Source organism: Dermochelys coriacea, chromosome 17 (assembly GCF_009764565.3).
Source record: "Dermochelys coriacea isolate rDerCor1 chromosome 17, rDerCor1.pri.v4, whole genome shotgun sequence".
Classification (NCBI taxonomy): domain Eukaryota; kingdom Metazoa; phylum Chordata; order Testudines; family Dermochelyidae; genus Dermochelys; species Dermochelys coriacea.
In genome coordinates, this window is record NC_050084.1 from 12,892,286 (window position 1) to 12,911,585 (window position 19,300).

General features: G+C 40.5%; 1 protein-coding gene across 26 annotated transcripts in view; it reads right to left on the reverse strand.

The window, feature by feature from the left end:
- Positions 1–19,300, reverse strand: part of TPST1 (tyrosylprotein sulfotransferase 1) — a 137,891-nt gene that overhangs the window by 71,737 nt on the left and 46,854 nt on the right. For 11 of the 26 annotated variants that reach the window (XM_043499598.1, XM_043499595.1, XM_043499593.1 and 8 more), the window contains exon 3: positions 9,213–9,411. The exons of 14 other annotated variants lie outside the window; for them this stretch is intronic. In XM_043499598.1, coding sequence (XP_043355533.1) covers positions 9,213–9,411 — 199 coding nt within the window. Of the gene's footprint in view, positions 1–9,212; positions 9,412–19,300 lie in introns of those variants that run through there. One more of the 26 variants, XM_043499599.1, reaches the window with a different exon arrangement.

Genomic DNA, 19,300 nt, shown 5'->3' on the forward strand with positions numbered 1-19,300 from the left:
TGTTTTTCTTTAAATGGAATCATTTCATTTTCTTAAATTAAATCTGTTACTATGTAATATTTTAACTGTTAAGATTTCCAAGCAACTAATATTCAGCGGAATATTAAAGAAGTTAAAAAGAGAATTGGCACCTGATATTTTCAGAAATAAAAGTTTCAGAAATATACTGAGACTTCCACTTTGAGATGGATTGTTTTCTGGATAAAAATCTCCATAATAAAATCCAAAAACTGGGGCTGTACCTGCAGCAATTTCAGAAAACAATTGTTCCAATACAAAACGGCACGACAGCAATTTTCATGATTTTGTTTCATTTTATTTTATAAACTTCTGCAAATTCCATTGTTGAATATGTCTTGTAAAGTATACCTATAACAAAGCTTTTACACTTTTTTAAAAATCAGGTGTTTACAAACATTTAAAGAAACTATTTTAGAAAAGCAAAAAAATCACACTGCAGACTCCATGTAGGAACTAGAGAGCAAACTCATTTAATATAGGTCACTGAACAGTCACCAGATGGCAACCAATAGTAATTAACAAACTTATACTCCAGTGGTGAATAGCTCAATATCCTATTATTAATCAGTGTTGATTTTTTTTTCAAACCGTACAAACATTCCTGTAGAGAGAATGGAGGCAGTGGAGTATCCTATATCTAAAAAGCTCAAAGAAAATTCTCTCTCTCACTCTCACACTCACACACACACACGACTATAAAGATTCTACCAAAGGAGTCACATGGGAGATTTGTGGGTTCTCTTCAAGGAAGCCCATCTCTCATGGGTGACCACTTATAATACAAGAACCACAATGGAATTTTGTTTTTGTTTTTTTTTAGTTTAAAAGTTAGAGCAAAGAACACAAGCCAAAATACACACTGCGAAATGCTTCTGTGGTCACCAGCACCGCCCATTCGTAGCTTAGCTATAGCACAATCATGGCCTTCATTCTGGTCTGTTCCACAGCTACATCTCATTGCTGTATACCTTACACAAATATACACTACATCTTATACAAGACAGAGCAGCTCAACCACTCTGATGTCATATGCACTATTTATAATACTTTCAGATCACTATTGCAGGACATATGTCCTTTAAAAAAAAAAAAAAAAAAAAGACAAACACATGATCTCTAATATAGAGGAAATGTCTTCAAGATCCAAGCAGGGGATAAGCTGTGCCTTTGAAACAGAAGGGTTGATAAGACTCAATTTCTTTCTCCAGCTATTACAACTAGTCAACAGAATTTTCTGTGACATGACAGAGAAAAATATAGTTTGCACAAGTTATTATAAGAAGGCCCACCAGTTAGTCAGGCAGAACCCCCACGTTTTTTCCTCTAAGCGCATGTAAGTTTTCTTCTCACAATCTCTTTATGGTGAGCATCGGAACCTTTAGGAATCGTCAAAAGAAATGACTGGAATATGTAATACAGTGTCCACAAATTCATTCAGTGTGGAGTGCGTGCCAAAGAAAAACTAGAGTAATGTTACAAATGTGAGAGGAAACTGCACAGCCAGTCATAATACAAGGATAAGCCAATTTCAATTGGGCATAAGTCAAAATCTAATAGTCAGAAGGAATCCTCCAGTTTTTGCTATACTCTATTCAACTCTTAACAGATGCCTTTGTGCAAGTTCACTATTTTGACTGAGCTACAGTCAAATATTCTTAAAGTATAATGAAGTGATTCTAATACCTTATATTCTTCACTTGGTAAATGGGCTACTAGTTTGTAGCATTTCAGAAAACACCAATTATTAATATTTTATGTGTACATATGAACACAATTACAAAAGATTCCTTTGTGTGTGAGGATATGGAATCTGTTTACCTCTTATATTTCTAGAAAAAGCCACTGTAAGGTTAACTATTAACACACCAAACTTGAGTCACTGCAAGGCGATCCTTAAAGTAAAGTGAATGAGCACAACAAGAACACCAAAAGATTTGCTTATATTATAAAAAAACTAAAGCGCAAAATTCTGCGTAAATGCCCAGAAGACTAGTGTTGAAGTCAGCAGGCGCCATGTATGCATCAAGAGACAGAAGTATTTTTATTTATTTTTCCCTCTGCATGCACTGATCTATATCCAGCACTATTCAGACTCTAGTTTCACACATCTTCCACCTCCGTACCCAATGCCCTGCATAAGAATGGATATCTTACATGCATCCACACAGTACAGTACAAGCATGCAAGGCCCAACATGAAATTAATGAAGCAATTAGTCCACAATGAAAAACAGTTGCTTGCAAGATCAATAATTTATTATTACCAGAAATATCTTAAGATAAAGCTATTTTAAGGGAAGCTCATAACTTGTGAAATGTTATTCAAATGAGCTGTACGTTGCCAGGAATGGAAAATTATAATTCACTGAAAAACTGCTATGCAAGGTTTTTGCTTCTCCAAACACAACTTTTTAAAAAAAACAAAACTTTTAAGATTTGTAAAAGTTAATTACTCTTATTTCTTCCCTGTAGATGTGATGTGTTTGTTGTCTTGTTCGTCCTAGTAACTGCTCCTTCACAGAATTTTTTTTTCTTAGCATGTGCTAATAATAATCTATTTCTTTCAACTGATGTAGGTCAGAGAAGGGCATCCCAAATTACTGAAAAGCTAATAATCATCCTCAATTTTTATATCCTCATTTCCAAACTCCTTATACAAAATATGAATCATTCACATTCAGCTCAGCAGTACCTACAACTGAATCTTCTGTCTTCACCATATCCTCTTCACTTGCTGGGAATGTTAACATCCATTTTCTATGTCGCTCTTTGGATGCTTTCCCAACAACTGGAATAGATTGCCATTGAGGTTACACTGCCAGATACTGTACACAGAACAAAGTTCTTGCTGTTGAAATGAAACTTTTCTCAGGTTTCTCTTAACCTTAACTTGTGAATAAATAACTTTTCTTCTCACAATCAGCCATATGGACAAATGGGTTTTAGATATTAAAAAGGCGAGAGGGCATTACTATTCATGAAGACAAAAGCCCTCAGAGCCACCAATGCAAAAATCCCAATCAAACAGAAGTCATCACTGGGGCAGCAAAGCCACCCTCTATTAACAACGTAAGTTATCACAAGCATGAAGTAGAGAGGTAATTATTCTTATTACAAGCAGCTGTAATTATTTTTAACCAGGTACCTCCAGAGATAAGCAGTACTACTTAATTTAACTACTTACATTCCAACAGAAATCCAATCCAAAATCATCAAGCAAACTTAAAATCCCAGTGTTTTGGTGAATCACCATCAGATTCTGTGACATCTTTTGTTTATTCTTCAAAGGACAGCAAAGTATATGATAACCTGACATTTCAGTCATCCTGGGACTTTTTCCAGAGATTGCTTTTTAAATCCACCCCAAGTATTTTACATAGGATATCTGTAACACTCTACTCCTGCCAAACCAGGGGCAAAAGACTGAGTTCAAAACTCAAAATTTGGCAACCAGACCAGCCAGCTTTAAAGATTACAGTCCTTAAAAGTTAGGGAACTAGTTTTAAGTCTGGTTACTTACACAAAGGAAATAAGCTAAAGCTTGAAAGTTAAACCTCATGCATGACAGAAGAGAAAAAATGAGCTGCCAAAGTACAGTAAAGGCTTTAAAAAAAAAATCTAATCTTGAAGCAATTGTGAACAAAATTGATTTACAAACTATAATAATGTCATAAAGTATCAGTTCTTGATAGACCTTTTTTAAGTGATAAAGATAAAGAAAGTTTATTTACTTAAAACGGGGCACCAGCCATCCAAATAATTGCTTTTTACTGAAGCAGGGTGCCTTTCACACCTATATCACTAAGCCCTTGTCTAAATAAGACACAGAGCTGGGTTAACACCATTCTAGCAAGAACCATAATTCATTAAACAGCTACTATCATGAATTTCGTGGCTAACGTAGCCAAGTCTTAAAAGTAATTTACACAGGCCACACCGCATACTATTTCTAACAACAAACAGTATTTCATGTTAATTTCATACCAAACAACAGAATAAGTTGTGTATATTAAGATATTTAGAGTGTGTTTATGGAATATTTTCTAGATCACCAAATATTACACAATGGTATTGTTATTTATGATTTACTCTTGAGAAAGCCAGGAAAAACTTCTGAAGAAATTTTCCTTCAATATGATATTACTGAAACCATTACCATCTAATGTATGTATAAGTTCAAAAATACCACTTATTCAGATATGTAAATGGCCAGATTTATAGACTATGCCTCACTTATTTTATAAAGGAAAAAGGTTCTTCCTATCAGTTCAGAGACTGTACAAACAATCCACACTGACTACCTAAATATTTACATGTAAATGCCTTTTCATCTTTAACAAAATATATATTGTTTCACAAATTTTCACAGTAGTCAAATGTCTTCCTGCTTTCTACTAAGCTCCGAATTTGAGGAATATAGTTTTCTGATCTGCAAATCTGTAACTGGCTTACTTTTATGGCATTTTTATATTATATAGATATACACACACGATATATATACATGCATGCATACATATATACATTCTATACATGAAATAGATATCAGTATTCTAATATACAAGTTACACTCTGCAGTGTAAATTGCTTAAAAATAAAGTGCCAAGCCTTAGGGAAACCATGAGGCAGGCCAGAAAGATAAAGAAGGAAATGTGAGATAGAAAATAAATATGACAGAGCATGAGGGATTAGTCTTTTTAGTTATACTTATTTAATTTTCTGCTAAAATGCACATAAATTAAAGAGGTGGTCATTTAATTTCAGCGTTCTAGTAATATGAACAGTCCATTCTAGCTCTGCTCTTGGAATTGAATTTACTAACTACCTTATTAGGCTTCAGTTTAGGGGAGATTATTCCTTACAATAAACATTTAATATGCAAATAATTTAATAATAATTTAATATGCAAATAAAACCACAACTACTAGTCAGCACTGGTAGCTGTTCTCCTGGTGTAGTGAACAACTATGTTTATGGGAAGTTCTTGATTTGCTGCCTTATAAATAGGACCCTGCCAAATTCATGGTCCATTTTGGTCAATTTCATGGTCATAGGATTTTAAAAATCATAAATTTCACGATTTCAGCTATTTAAATCTGAAATTTCACAGTGTTGTAATTGTAGGGGTCCTGATCCAAAAATAAGTTGTGGAGGGGTTGCAAGGTTATTGTGGGGGGAGGAGGAGTGGGGGGCAGGTGCAGCATAGCTACCCTTACTTCTGCACTGCTGCTGGTGGCACTGCCTTGAGAGCTGGGCAGCTGGAGAGTGGCTGCTGCTGGCCGGAAGCCCACCTCTGAAGGCAGAGCCACCACAAACAGCAGCAAAGAAGTAAGGATGGCACGGTATGGTATTGCCACCCTTACTTCTGCACTACTGCCTACAGAGCTGAGCCCCTCAGTCAGCAGCCAACACCACTCTCCAGCCACCCAGCTCTGAAGGCAGCAGTGCAGAAGTAAGGATGGCATGGCATGGCATGGCATTGCCACCCTTACTTCTGCACTGCTACTGGCAGGGCGCCACCTTCAGAGCTGGGCACCCAGCCAACAGCTGCTGTTCCCTGGCCACCCAGCTCTGAAGGCAGCATAGAAGTAAGGGTGGTAATACCGTGACCCCCCCCACCAAATAACCTTGCAACCCCCTGCAACTCCCTTTTGGGTCAGGACCCCCTATTTGAGAAACACCTGTCTCCCTGTGAAATCTGTATAGTACAGGGTAAAAAACACACAAAAGACCACATTTCACAGTTCGTGATGCGTTTTTCATGGCCGTGAATTTGGTAGAGCCCTACTTATAAGCCTGAAGGCAGAAAGCAGTGCTTCAGTATCAAAATCCTCTAGGTTCCCTGTGTAATACCAACAGAGCATCAGATTTCTTCCACAGTTTAATTCTATGCAAGTAGAATGTTTACTGTCCTTACCAGATCAAGAGTACATAATTTTTTTCAAAATGAAAGGGGGATCTTGACAAAAAGAGGACAAGGTATTTTCTCCCAAGAGAAATTCTGTGTTAGCAGAGTCCACTGCACACCTCAGAACCGCTGTAACTGGGAAAGTTCAAATTTAATACTGTTCTATGGAAATGGCCACAAAGGTTATTAATTCTCTCAGTCAACATGATGGATAAAATGGGCGAACTTCAGAGTCAGAAAATACAATTTTAGTAGGAGTCTGAAATACTACATTGTTTCTCTTGGCAATGAGAGAGTGTGAAGGAGTTTCTTGTATGTGGTGCATCTTCCAAAAAACGGGAAGTCTATAGAAGCAGCAGGTAAAAAGCAGTTAACTCATGCGATTAACTCAAAAAAAATTAATCGTGATGAAAAAATTAATCACAATTAATCGCAGTTTTAATTGCACTGCTAAACAATAGAATACCAATTGAAATGTATTAAATACATTGGATGTTTTTTCTATATTTTCATATATATTGTATTGTGGGTTATAACTGAAATCGAAGTGTACATTTTGTATTACAAATATTTGCACTGTAAAAATGATAAACAAAAGAAATAGTATTTTTCAATTCACCTCATACAATACTTTAGTGCAATCTCTTTGTTGTGAAAGTGGAACTTACCAATGTAGATTTTTGGTTACAAAACTGCACTCAAAAGCAAAACAATGTAAAATTTCAGAGCTTACAAGTCCACTCAGTCCTTGTATGTGTATGGTGAAATCAAAGTTTACGGTCATTTACTGATAGAAAGCTAATCCTTCCAAGCCTAAACAACAGCTTCAGGTATTCTATAGTTCATTATGAATCCACGATGTCCCAGTAACACGTAGGGTCAGAGGGCATGGCAAATTGTCACCACATAGGATTGTACCTTCATTAGTAGGTCATACAGCTAGTGGTATACCTGGAAGCCCACATCTCAGGCTGGCTACTGGGATGACCAACAACTTTAGGGCCTTTGCTAGGGACTTGCCAAAAAAGTTTCAGTCCAAAGGGTTCCAGAACCAAGTTCTCTGGAAGTAAAGATCTGTTCTGTGGTGAGGGTTGGCAGATGAGAGACTGGATTGCTGGTTTGGCTATCTTGAAAATGGAATTAATCAATCCAGCCAAGAGCTACACATCTTCATTAGCAAATAGGTAACTCAAATCATCTCATTTGGAGCACTTAATTGTGAGAAGAAGCTAGAGTACTGGGGCAAATACCTGCTAAATCTAGGATAACTCTTTTATGAAAAGAACAGTTTGCTTTTTAGAGGCTGGCACTTATGGGCCTTAGTTTGACCATCTGAAAAAGGTGATCCTGAAACGGTGCTTAGAGCAAGAAGGAGAGAAGGAAACTATTCAAGGAAGGTATCTGAGACCAAGAACCTCTGAATAATTTGAATTTGTGGGAAGGCAAGAGAGGACAGAAGGAGGCAGGTTGAAGGTCTCCGAGTGAAGGCAACATCCGAAGACAGGTAAGTGAACGTAGGGACACACACATCAGGCTAAACAAAACACACAGAATCAGTTTTAACTGTAGCAACAGGAGCCAACCATCATGCCAGTTTGGGGGGCCTGCCCACGTCTTCTTCAACTGTCAACCTGAGTTTCCTGTTTGCCATGGTACTGGAACAGGAGGAGCAGGGAATATGGCCAACAGACAAGCATCTGCTGAAGAGAAGACTCCCAAGTGATGATGTAGAAGAGGCGTTGAAATTACATGAGGAAAATGTGAAACCAAACACAGGAATCAAAGTTATAAAGACGACTGAGATCAATTGTTCTCCACATGCACTGAAGATAGGACAAGAAGTAATGGTTGCTTTGGTTGCTAAGTAAATTGCTTAATCTGCAGCAAGAGAGATTTAGGATAGCTACTAGGAAAAACCTTTCTATCTATAATTAAGCTCTGGAAGAGGCTTTCAAGGAAGTTTGTGGAATCCCATCATTGGAGGTTTTTAAGAACAGGTTGGATGAACACCCTTCAGGAATGGTCTAGGTTTACTTGTTCCTGCCTCAGTGCCATGACCTGGACTTGATGACCTCTTAAGGTCCTTTCCAGACCTACATTTCTATGATTCTATACTCAAGCAGTGAATCAACTGGGAATCTACTGTTATATTAGGGAAGTCCAAAGCCTTTCTTCAAGTGTTTCCCCAAAGCCCCACTCCTTGCCAGTCAGATCAAACTTGAGCGAGAGGGAAAAAGTTGGCTAATAGTCCTGAGGAAAAACAGCCCTCAGAGAGAAAGCCTAAGGAAATCTCTGCCACTGAGCTTGGAGAGTCATGGGAGCATCTTCATTTTACACTTCATCCCACAAAACTATGAAGTGCCAACAGGAGAAAGGAGAAAAACTTTTTTTCCTGCTTCTGAGATTTGGAAAATGCAAAAGAAAAGATACAAAGCAATTCCAAGCTTAACAGAGCAATAGATTCCCATAGTACAGAAACAAATGGTTAATGAAAAACAAGAGTTTTTTAAAAGTCTCTGTAGTTTGAGCTTTAAAGAGGAGCTAGAAGTATTTATATCCATGAATATTTGTATCTGAGCAACCTAAAGCAGGAGTATTTCATTCTCCTGCTTTGCAGATGAGTCACTGAGGAGCTCAGGAAGGATTTTCCTCCTTCCCTTCAGTATACTCAGTTAGCTAGTGCATCATGGAATGTGGGAGAGAGATTCACTTTCCTCTAAAACCACTGGGAGGCAGAAGTAATGGTCTGATCTGCAATGGTAAATCTCAGTCTTATACACTTTCCTATAATACTTAGCACTGAAGCTCTAACAACTCCTTGCATGCCAGTATGTGGGAGGCAGCAATGAAGAGGGTCATTTTCAAAGGCATAATGGGCTATAAGGCACACAAGTCACATTGAAAGTCAATGGGAGTTGGAGGCCTAACTGTTCACAGTGTCTACGAAAGTCTCCTCCAAAAGCTCTTTTAAAAGTTGCAGTTAGGAAAGCAATAAATGACTGTTTTAGAGTCCACATTAAAACAAAAAGAAAAGAAGTACTTGTGGCACCTTAGAGACTAACAAATTTATTAGAGCATAAGCTTTCGTGAGCTGTAGCTCATGAAAGCTTATGCTCTAATAAATTTGTTAGTCTCTAAGGTGCCACAAGTACTTCTTTTCTTTTTGCAAATACAGACTAACACGGCTGCTACTCTGAAACCTCACATTAAAACAAAATCTCAACATTTCTTTCATAACGACAGATGCACTTTTAGCCAACTAGATTTCATACACAAAAATACTTTACCCTTCGTGTGTTTTCAAGAACTTTTTGATCTGGCTTTCCATAATTTGGTGGATTGGCATATGGATCATAGCCAAGTTTTGCTAACATCGGTGCTATCACTGGCATGTCTTGTAGAACATCTGAAGGTATTTTTCCAACCCATTTGGACAAAGCTTCCACATTGACTGGTTTGATTACTTGATCTGTAGATCTTTCAACTCTGCAAAAAGAAAAAGAAGTAGTTACTGTTTTTCACCCAACCACTGTTTACTGTGTAATTGGCATTAAGATCTTTAGGTCTTTTTATAATTGCATGTTTACATAAAGCTGTTAGGAGATAAGGCATTGGTCCATACATACACAGGGACAGCAAGAAAACAGGGAAAATCAGGGTTTGTTGTTTATCATTTCTCCTGGACCATAAGTAGGACTCAAAAGGATTTTTTAAAAATCCGGTGCCACCCACTCTTTTTTATGATTACTTCTTCCTTGGATAAGATCATGTACAACTCAGCTTTTCATTATGGGTTTAGGAAGATTGACACACTATGTGCTAATAAAATGTTGACTCCCAGCTATTTAATATACGGTCCACAGCACAGACTGAATAGTTCTAGGCTCTACCATGAAGTAAAATACTTTGATTCATTTTTCCAAACTTTCTTCCCAATTAGAAAAGTACACAGCTCCTTAGATGTTAGTATTCATCTTTTTTCTGTGAAAACAGGTTAAAATCAAAACCTTTGCACAAAGAGTCCCTCGGGGGATATTTAACTCCTGTACCATAAGTAATACCACGTGGTATGTCATCATACAACTGCAATTCCAACTGAATAGCTAAACATGTGTGGGAACTATTGCTAAATACATAGCTGTCATGTCTGCCTACAGTCATTGCACTACCTGTACCTAACTTACTGATGTAAAGCATTTTAAGCACAAAAGGCTCTACCTAGGCTCTAATACCTAGCTCTTGTTACAGAAGTTTTCTTCAGTAGATCTCAAAGCACTTTATAAAGACAGTAATTATCATCCTCCCCACTTTACAGGTAGGGAAACTGAGGCACAAAGAGGCAAAGGGATTTGCCCATGATCATCGCATAGGCCATAAAACCAAGTTCTAGTCTACATTTAAAAACCAAAACACAAGAACAGTAGCCAAACTCTTGCTCTATTAAAAAGGCTCCTCCCTACTAGAACAAACAGGAAACAATGCAAGTTAATGAAGCATGGAGATTCCAGGTAAGACTTAGCAATTGGTAACTGACTCAGAATTAAGACAGCAGATATCGCCTGAGAAAAATAAAGGGAAATTTGGTCGAATAGTCCAAATAGCTTCAAGCTAGGGGGCCAAAGTGTCATAACTTCATTGACTTGAGTCACTTTACAACAATAATGAGCGTATCTAATTAACCTGATAATTGTGAGAAGAAACTGAACAGTTTTTGCCTCACAGGTAATGATTATAATTACTGATTCATAAGCAGCTAGTTGACTTTGAGGATGTCTGGTTTGGAGAAGTATTCTATTAAAATTGCCAATTTTCTGGAGTCCAAGGTCAAAGTTTTCAAAAGCACATGCCTAAAAATGAGACCATTAAATTCATACTCAAGCAACCAAATAAGTAGTTTCATTTTCAGTGATGCTGAACACCAAGCACTCCCACAGATTACAGTGAAAACTGTATTTTGAACATCTATTGATTTCAGTGAAAGCTGTGAGAATCCCTTCTAGTTTTGAAGTAAGTCATCACAAAGGGATGCCAGTGAGAAACAAGTTGGTTTTGCAAAAAGAAAAGGAGTACTTGTGGCACTTTAGAGACTAACAAATTTATTTGAGCATAAGCTTTCGTGAGCTACAGCTCACTTCATCGGATGCATTTGGTGGAAAATACAGTGGGGAGATTTATATACATAGAGAACATGAAACAATGGGTGTTACGAGAGTGATCACTTAAGGTGAGTTATTACCAGCAGGAGAGCGGGGGCAGGGTGGCGACCTTTTATAGTGATAATCAAGATGGGCCATTTCCAGCATTTGACAAAAATGTCTGCGGAACAGTGGGGGGTGGGAATAAACATGGGGAAAATAGTTTTACTTTGAGTAATGACCCATCCACTCCCAGTCTCTATTCAAGCCTAAGTTAATTGTATCCAGTTTGCAAATTAATTCCAATTCAGCAGTCTCTCATTGGAGTCTGTTTTTGAAGCTTTTTTGTTGAAGAATTGCAACTTTTAGGTCTGTAATCGAGTGACCAAAGAGACTGAAGTGTTCTCCAACTGGTTTTTGAATGTTATAATTCTTGACGTCTGATTTGTGTCCATTTATTCTTTTATGTAGAGACTGTCCAATTTGACCAATGTACATGGCGGAGGGGCATTGCTGGCACATGATGGCATATCACATTGGTAGATGCGCAGGTGAACGAGCCTCTGATAGTGTGGCTGATGTGATTAGGTCCTATGATGGTGTCCCCTGAACAGATATGTAGACATAGTTGGCAACGGGCTTTGTTGCAAGGATAGGTTCCTGGGTTAGTGGTTCTGTTGTGTGGTTGCTGGTGAGTATTTGCTTCAGGTTGGGGGCTGTCTGTAAGCAAAGACTGACCTGTCTTCCAAGATCTGTGAAGTTGGTTTTGGTCCTTCTCTACCTTGCTGCAGTTTTAAATGCAGTGTACACTAGTTTCCCACTTAGGCCTGGTCTACAGTACAGTGTTATTTCAGAATTAGCCGAATTACCTCGAAATAAAACTGGTTCTGTCCACACGACCAAACCAGTTTTTTCAATTTAAAGGGCTCTTTACTCTGATTTCTGTATTCCACCTCGGCAAGTGGAGTAGCGCTAAAATTGAGATTGCAGTTCCGGGTTACAGGTACTGTGGACGCAATTCGATGATATTGGCCTCCAGGAGCTATCCCAGAATGCTCCCTTGTGACCGCTCTGGACAACACTCTGAACTCCGATGCACTAGCCAGGTAGGCAGTAAAAGCCCCTGGAACTTCTGAATTTCCTGTTTGGGGTCACCATCAGCACAGGCTCCCATGCAGAGTCCACCATCACAGACGACCATGCAGAGTCCACCATCTCAAGACTCCACACAGTCCCGGATTCGCAGACGAGCTCCAGTACAGTCTGAACGGGAGGTACTGGATCTCACTGCACGTTGGGGAGACAAATCTGTTATGGCAGAACTACATTCCAAAAAAAGGAACGCAAATATATATGCTAAAGTATCCAGGGCCATGACGGAAAGAGGCTACTCCAGGGACACAGAACAGTGTCATACAAAAAACAAGGAACTCAGGCAAGCATACCAAAAAGCCAGGGAGGCAAACGGGCGCTCTGGGTCACAGCCCCATACGTGCCGCTTCTACCGTGAGCTGCATGCAATTATGCGGGGGTGATGACACCACTATCCCACCACTGTCCGTGGACACCTGCAAGGGGGGAGTAGCACGGAGCGAGGAGGATGAGTTTTTGGAGGACGAAGAGGAGGAGGAGGACAGTACACAGGCAGCAAGTGAGGAATCTGTTTTCCCCCCATCCAGGAACTATTCTTAACGCTGGAGCCAATAGCCACCCCCTACTCCCAAAGCACGCTCCTGGGCCATAACCCTGGAGAAGGCACTTCTGGTGAGCAAGAGCTTGATCGGAGCCACGTGGTGGGGAGAAACCCAGCCGTGCTGGGCCGTTCACGTTTAGTTTAAAGGGCTCATCCCTGCTCAGAGGCTCATCAGAGCCCCGCAGTGTGTGTGTGGGGGGGGGGCGGGTTGCGTGAAGTGATCATCCCAGAGAGCCCACAGGTTGTCTGCAAGCTGAACTCTGTTGCCTGGCCGCTGCCTGCAAGCTGAATTCTGTTGCCTGGCCGCATGTGATGGCTTACTCACACCAAAGTGGCAGGCACTTCAATATAGGAGGCAAAATGAGACCTTGTACAGAAAGAATATGTGCTGTGTACTATGAATTGCCTGTTTCACTGAGAAACAGTGTCCCCCTTATTCTCTAAAATGCATCTTTTAAAATACTACCCTACCTTTTTCTCCTCCTGCAGCAGGTGCAAATGTTTCAATGCGGCCCCTATCTACTCTGTCCCAGAGGCTGGTCCAGATTAAAAGGCGGAAAAAACAAACTCAGGACAACATGTTTGCCAAGCTCATCCAGCCCTCCCGCATGATAGGGCCCAGTTGAATGCGTGGAGGTAAACCATTGCAGAGTCGCGTAAAGCGTTACATGAATACAAAGAGAGGAGGGACGCACACGATGAGAGCAGGCAGGATGCTATGGTCAAGCTCATGGGGGAGCAAACTGACATGCTCTGCTGTATGGTGGATCTAATGCGGGAAAGGCAGCAAGACCACAGACTGCCGCTGCAGCCCCTGAATAACCGCCCTCCCTCCTCCCCAAGTTCCATAACCTCCTCACCCAGATGCCCAAAAACACAACGGGGGAGGCTATGGGGAGCCACACAGTCAACCCCAGAGGATTGCACAAGCAGCAGAAAGCTGGCATATCTTAAATTTTGATTTAATTTCTGGACTTGTCTTTCCCTCCTCCTCCACCCTCCCAACCCAATACCCCCCCCCCCCCCCGCATCTAGCTTCTGATTTCTCCCAATGTTTGTGCAACAAATAATAAATAACAGTTTTTAAACAATTGTGACTTTATTTCCTTTCATATATATGTAAGGGGTGGGTAACTTTAAGAGAAACAAATACAACTCTCACACCGTACCCTGGCCAGTCATGAAACTGGCTTTCAAAGCTTCTCTGATGTGCAGCGCACTCTACTGTGCTCTTCTAATCGCCCTGTTGTCTGGCTGTGTAAAACTGGCCACCAGGCAAGTTGCCTCAACCTCCCACCCTGCCATAGACGTCTCCCCCTTATTCTCAAAGATATTGCGGAGCACACAACAAGCAGTAATTACAAGTGGAATATTGGTTGTGCTGAGATCTAACCAAGTCAGTAAACTGCGCCAGCACGCTTTCAAATGTCCAAACGCACATTCTACCACCATTCTGCACGTGCTCAGCCTATAGTTGAACTGCTCCTTACTACTGTCCAGGGTGCCCGTGTACAGCTTCATAATCCATGGCATTAAGGGGTAGGTTGGGTCCCCGAGGATAAACTATAGGCATTTAAACATCCCCAACGGTAATTTTCTGGTCTAGGAAGCAAGTCCCTTCCTGCAGCTGTTCAAACAGACCAGAGTTCCTGAAGATGCGAGCGTCATGCACCTTTCACAGCCAGCCCACACTGATGTCGGTGAAACGTCCCTTGTGATCCAACAGTGCTTGCAGCACCATGGAAAAGTACCCCTTGCGGTTTATGTACTGGCCACCACAGTGTTCCGGGGCCAAGGTAGGAATATGCATTCCGTCTACCGCTCCGCCGCAGTTAGGGAACCCCAGTGCATTGAAGCCATCCACAATGGTCTGCACATTTCCCAAAGTCACTACTCTGGATAGCAGCTGGTCAATGATTGTGTTGGCTACTTGCAACACAGCAGCCCCCACAGTAGATTTCCCCATTCCAAACTGTTTCCGGACTGACCGGTAGCTGTCAGGTGTTGCAAGCTTCCACAGGGCTATGGCCACTCTCTTCTCAATTGTGAGGGCTGCTCTCATTTTGGTGTCTTTGTGCTTTAGGGCAGGGGACAGCAAGTCACAAAGTTCCATGAGAGTGGCCCTATGCACACAAAAGTTTCTCAGCCACTTGGAATCACCCCTTACCTGCAACACTATGTGGTCCCACCAGTCTGTGCTTGTTTCCTGGGCCCAGAATTGGCGTTCCACGGCATGAACCTGGCCCAACAGCACCACAATCTCCCAATCGCCACATGTCGTGCTTCTAGGAACGACTGTGTCCATGTCCTCATCAGTATAGTAATTGCGCTGTCATCACTTCCTCGCCCGGTTTTGCAGGTACTGCACATACTGCTGGATAACACGCAAGGTATTTACAATGGTCAAAACAGTAGTGGAGATCTGATCGGGCTCCATGACTATGGCACCTGCACGGGTAATCCTGGAAAAAGGGCGCAAAATGTAGGAGATCAGAATGGCAGCGGAAGCTGTACTGTTCAGTTCATGGTCACCGAACAACGGCAGAAAATGGTTGTCTTCTGTGGCTTTCATGGAGGTGGGAGCCCAGCACAGACAACATGGAGAAGCTCGGAAGCGTGACAATAGCAGGAGAGCAGAGTTGGCAGTGGAAGCTGTGCTGCTTGGTTCACGATGGCCGAGCACAGCTGAGTTGGAGAGGTGGATTCATGGAGAGCAGCAGTGCACCGTCTGCTGAAAGCAGTATGGCGTCCGCACACCAAAATGGCGCGAAACTATTGTCTGCCGTAGCTTTCTGATGACACACACCCAGAAACACCCGCGAGAATGTTTTTGCCCCATCATGCACTGGGAGCTTAACCCAGAATTCCAATGGGCGGCGGGGACTGTGGGATAGCTACCCACAGTGCCCTGCTCCGACATTCGACGCTAGCCTTGGTACTCTGGACACAATCTGCCGAATTCACGCGCTTTAGTGAGGACAAAGAAGACTGAATGTATAAAATAGCTTCCGAAAATTCGAATAGAATAATTTTGTACTGTACACATACCCTTAGAGAATCATTAGAATTGGATTTTAGGAGGACTAAGCTGGCAAAGCAAATACAGCACAAAGCGTCAGGACATCAAAAGAAGTCTGCAGAGATGGGACAGTACCCAAAAGATGAGCACAACCACTGAAGTCAACTCTTACTAGCGTTACACTTTTGAAGGTTCTCAGACATTCAAAGACTCGCAGAGCGAAAAAAACACAACAGATCAAATCTGAAATGCCCTTATCAAAATTAGCAAAGATTGCACTTCTCTTTGCACTCTGATTCTAAACAACAAGAAGCATTGAAATAAGATCTATGTAAATCGGATTGGCTAATAATTGTTCGTACAGAACCACGATGGAACCCCAATCAGAGATCAGGCCCCAGAGGGCTATTGTAATATAAGTAGCATAAAGGACACTTACTGAATGCCCTGCACATGACAAACAGCCCTTCAAACTTTAAAGAAAAAAAATCCACATCCTGCCCCTTGCCTTTTTCATTGTTTACCGCAATAACATCAGCACAGGACATTTCCTGGCAGTTAACAACTGCCTTGGGTTAATGCTAGAAGCATATTAGCTCCTCCCAGACAGTCATTAATTCCCAGAAAATACTGTACCAAATTTGTTTTTGCTTAAGTAAACCACGTCTCCACAGAAAAATATTTAACACAGGAAAAAAAGGACAAGACCAGGAAAAGAACCTTAGTCTAGAGCATCTGAGCAGAAAGTCATGAAAATGAGGGAGGGAGATGAGAAAAACACGCACATATGATGGCAGTTCCAGACCCTACTTGAAAAGTGCAGTAATAGTTGAGACAGTGAAACAGCTGACAGCATGTAATCCAGAGCTAACCACAAGCACTTCTGTCACTGCATGGCAACAACAAAGAAAAAAAATGATCTGCAAAAAAAGAATATTCCAGTACTATTTCTGCCTATTCAGCTATTTTCACAATAACCTAAAAAATATTTGTTTAAAAAAAACATTGCCAAATCCTCATTGAAAAAGGAATGGCATTTCTTTGCATTTGTGGTCACCACAGCTGCTTTCAGTTAGGTGACAAATGCCAGGGATATATTAACAATATTCCTTATGGCTAGACTACTACATACTACAATACATTCCTTCAACAGCCATGCTGGCTATTACACTTCAAACCGCAGAAGGTTTTGTGGTACTACAAATCCTGCAATATACATCTTTAAAGGTCTTAGATAGATAGAAGCCAAACTGAAATAAAATTGCTATTCCTGTTCTCTTAATAATAATGAGGCTCCAGCAGCATCAGCATAAGAAACAGAAGAATGAAGATGAAGATTATTAAGCAAATGCAGACAAAGACACCCATAATGACTTGCCCATTCAAGGTGGCAGTGGAACCAAAATAAAAAGTCAGAACATTCATCAGATGCGTCTCGTATCCCGAGTTACCACTAGTAGAGTGGAGCATGCAGGATGGAACTCAGTCAAAAACTAGGAGGGGAAAAGAACGTGAAGGCAAAACGTCCTTGCCTCAAGATTCTGCAAACCACGTATCTGAAAGTGACCAATATATCTGTGTGAGAGAAACAGCCTTCATGAGAATACAGGCTCCATATAAAACTGAAAATCTTAAATGAGTTTCATCTTCAGACGTTTTAAAGTAAGCTCCCTCTATCATGGTGAAAGTTTCAGGAGATAACCTATGTCACTGTAGCCTAGTTCTATAAACAGGAAGATTACTGTAATTTTGTCATAAGTTCCAATTTATTTCCTATTTTTTTGCTGGGTGAATAATTGCTAATTGAACTTTCTGTAAAATAGTGATGTCATCATCAGATTTTTCACCCAAACAGAAGTGTACCCTCTTCCTCAAAGAGGTTTTATGTCCAATTTCTGATTTTTGAGGGGATGAGGCACAGAATGGGGATGTCATGGACTTTCACTCTCTGTAGTATGTAAAACCCCAAATACTTGGTTTAAATGGGACTTTTCTGGAATTGACAACTAGCTAAAAAGGACTTAATTTTAACCTGATTGGACACGGTTTCATGGCTCCTTGGTAGGCCTTGCACCTGACTTTTCCAAAGATCTTGGAGGAGATGCTACAAGCTATAGAAAAGTTCACAAGCTATAGAAATCAAGGATATGGGCGAGGAGGTTTGCCTTTTGGGTTGAAAAACCCCCCAAGGGAAGACTGAAGCTCCAGAACTCCAAAACTGATCATCTGAGAAAGAGGAAGTCACAACACCAATGAGGAGGCTACGTCAGCTTCTGAGCAGTCTCTCCGTGCACCCGAAGAAAGCCTGCTCTAGCAGGAAGAGCCCCACTGCGCACGCTCCCGCACCATGTAGACAACGCAATAGTCTCCTTCAATACAAGACTGTTACTTATCCTTCATTAAGTGGTTCTTTAAGATGATGTGGGTGTACATTGCACTGCAGATATCCATATGCCTCATTCATGTGCAACTAGAGTCTTGAATAATGGTATCAAAGGTGCATGAGTGCTCTGTAGCTCCTCGTTCTCCTTTCTGCAGATTAGGAACCTTCCTCCCAATTCAAAGTTTGTGTTAGTCCCATATTTCTGCAGATAAAAGGAAGCTTTTTGGATCCCACAATTAAGCAGCAATGTTAGTGAAGTAACAAAATGAAATGGAAACCTAAAATCCGAAGGTCACGACAGTAAACATAATTTGCTGATATACAGGCAGCGATGCACTGGTTTATTCCAACTCAATCAGAAGGTTTAGGATAAGGAGATAGAATGTGCAAGATTTTGCAATTCAGTTATAATTCCAGAATAATTATCTAATATTAATAATTTGGTTTTGAACCAGTTTTTAAGTGGAACAAAAGTTGATTACTGACAATTTACAACCCACCATGCAATCAATTTTGGTGCAGTAGTACATACTGTCAAATATCCTGACAAGCGAAAAAGTTTTAACACAATGTTGTAATAAAAAAGTAAATCAAACCATGACATACTTACTAACTTTGACTTATGAGGGAAACAACTGTTAAAGAGGCTATATGAAGGCCTTTGTAATAATCAAGACCACATGTTACCAGTTCCAGCTGTGTTCTTCTCGCCAAGAAAATATTCCAGTAAAAGACCACTCAATGCACAAAGATATTGATGTTTGTTCACTACTAACATAAGCCATTGGTCATTTTTTAAGGAACAGATGGTTAGTCATTACTGGATGTGATGCTTTATAAATAAGGTAATAGGGTTTAAATAACAGCCAGAAGATAAGACAAAGGAGAAAAAGCACAAACATATTTCCTGACACAACAGAATCAATAAGGAAACTACTATATTCTAGAGCATTATCAGACAATAGTTTGAAATATATGGCAGAACTGAAGTAAGAATGGGGTTCCATTTGTGCATATGGCCTAATTCTGTGAAGAATCAGAAACTCCCTCCTTATACAGAATAGAAGGATAATCTCAGTTATGCTACCTATGTACCAACATCAGAAAAGCCTGCTACAGAGAATACTTGCCCTATATTTACATCA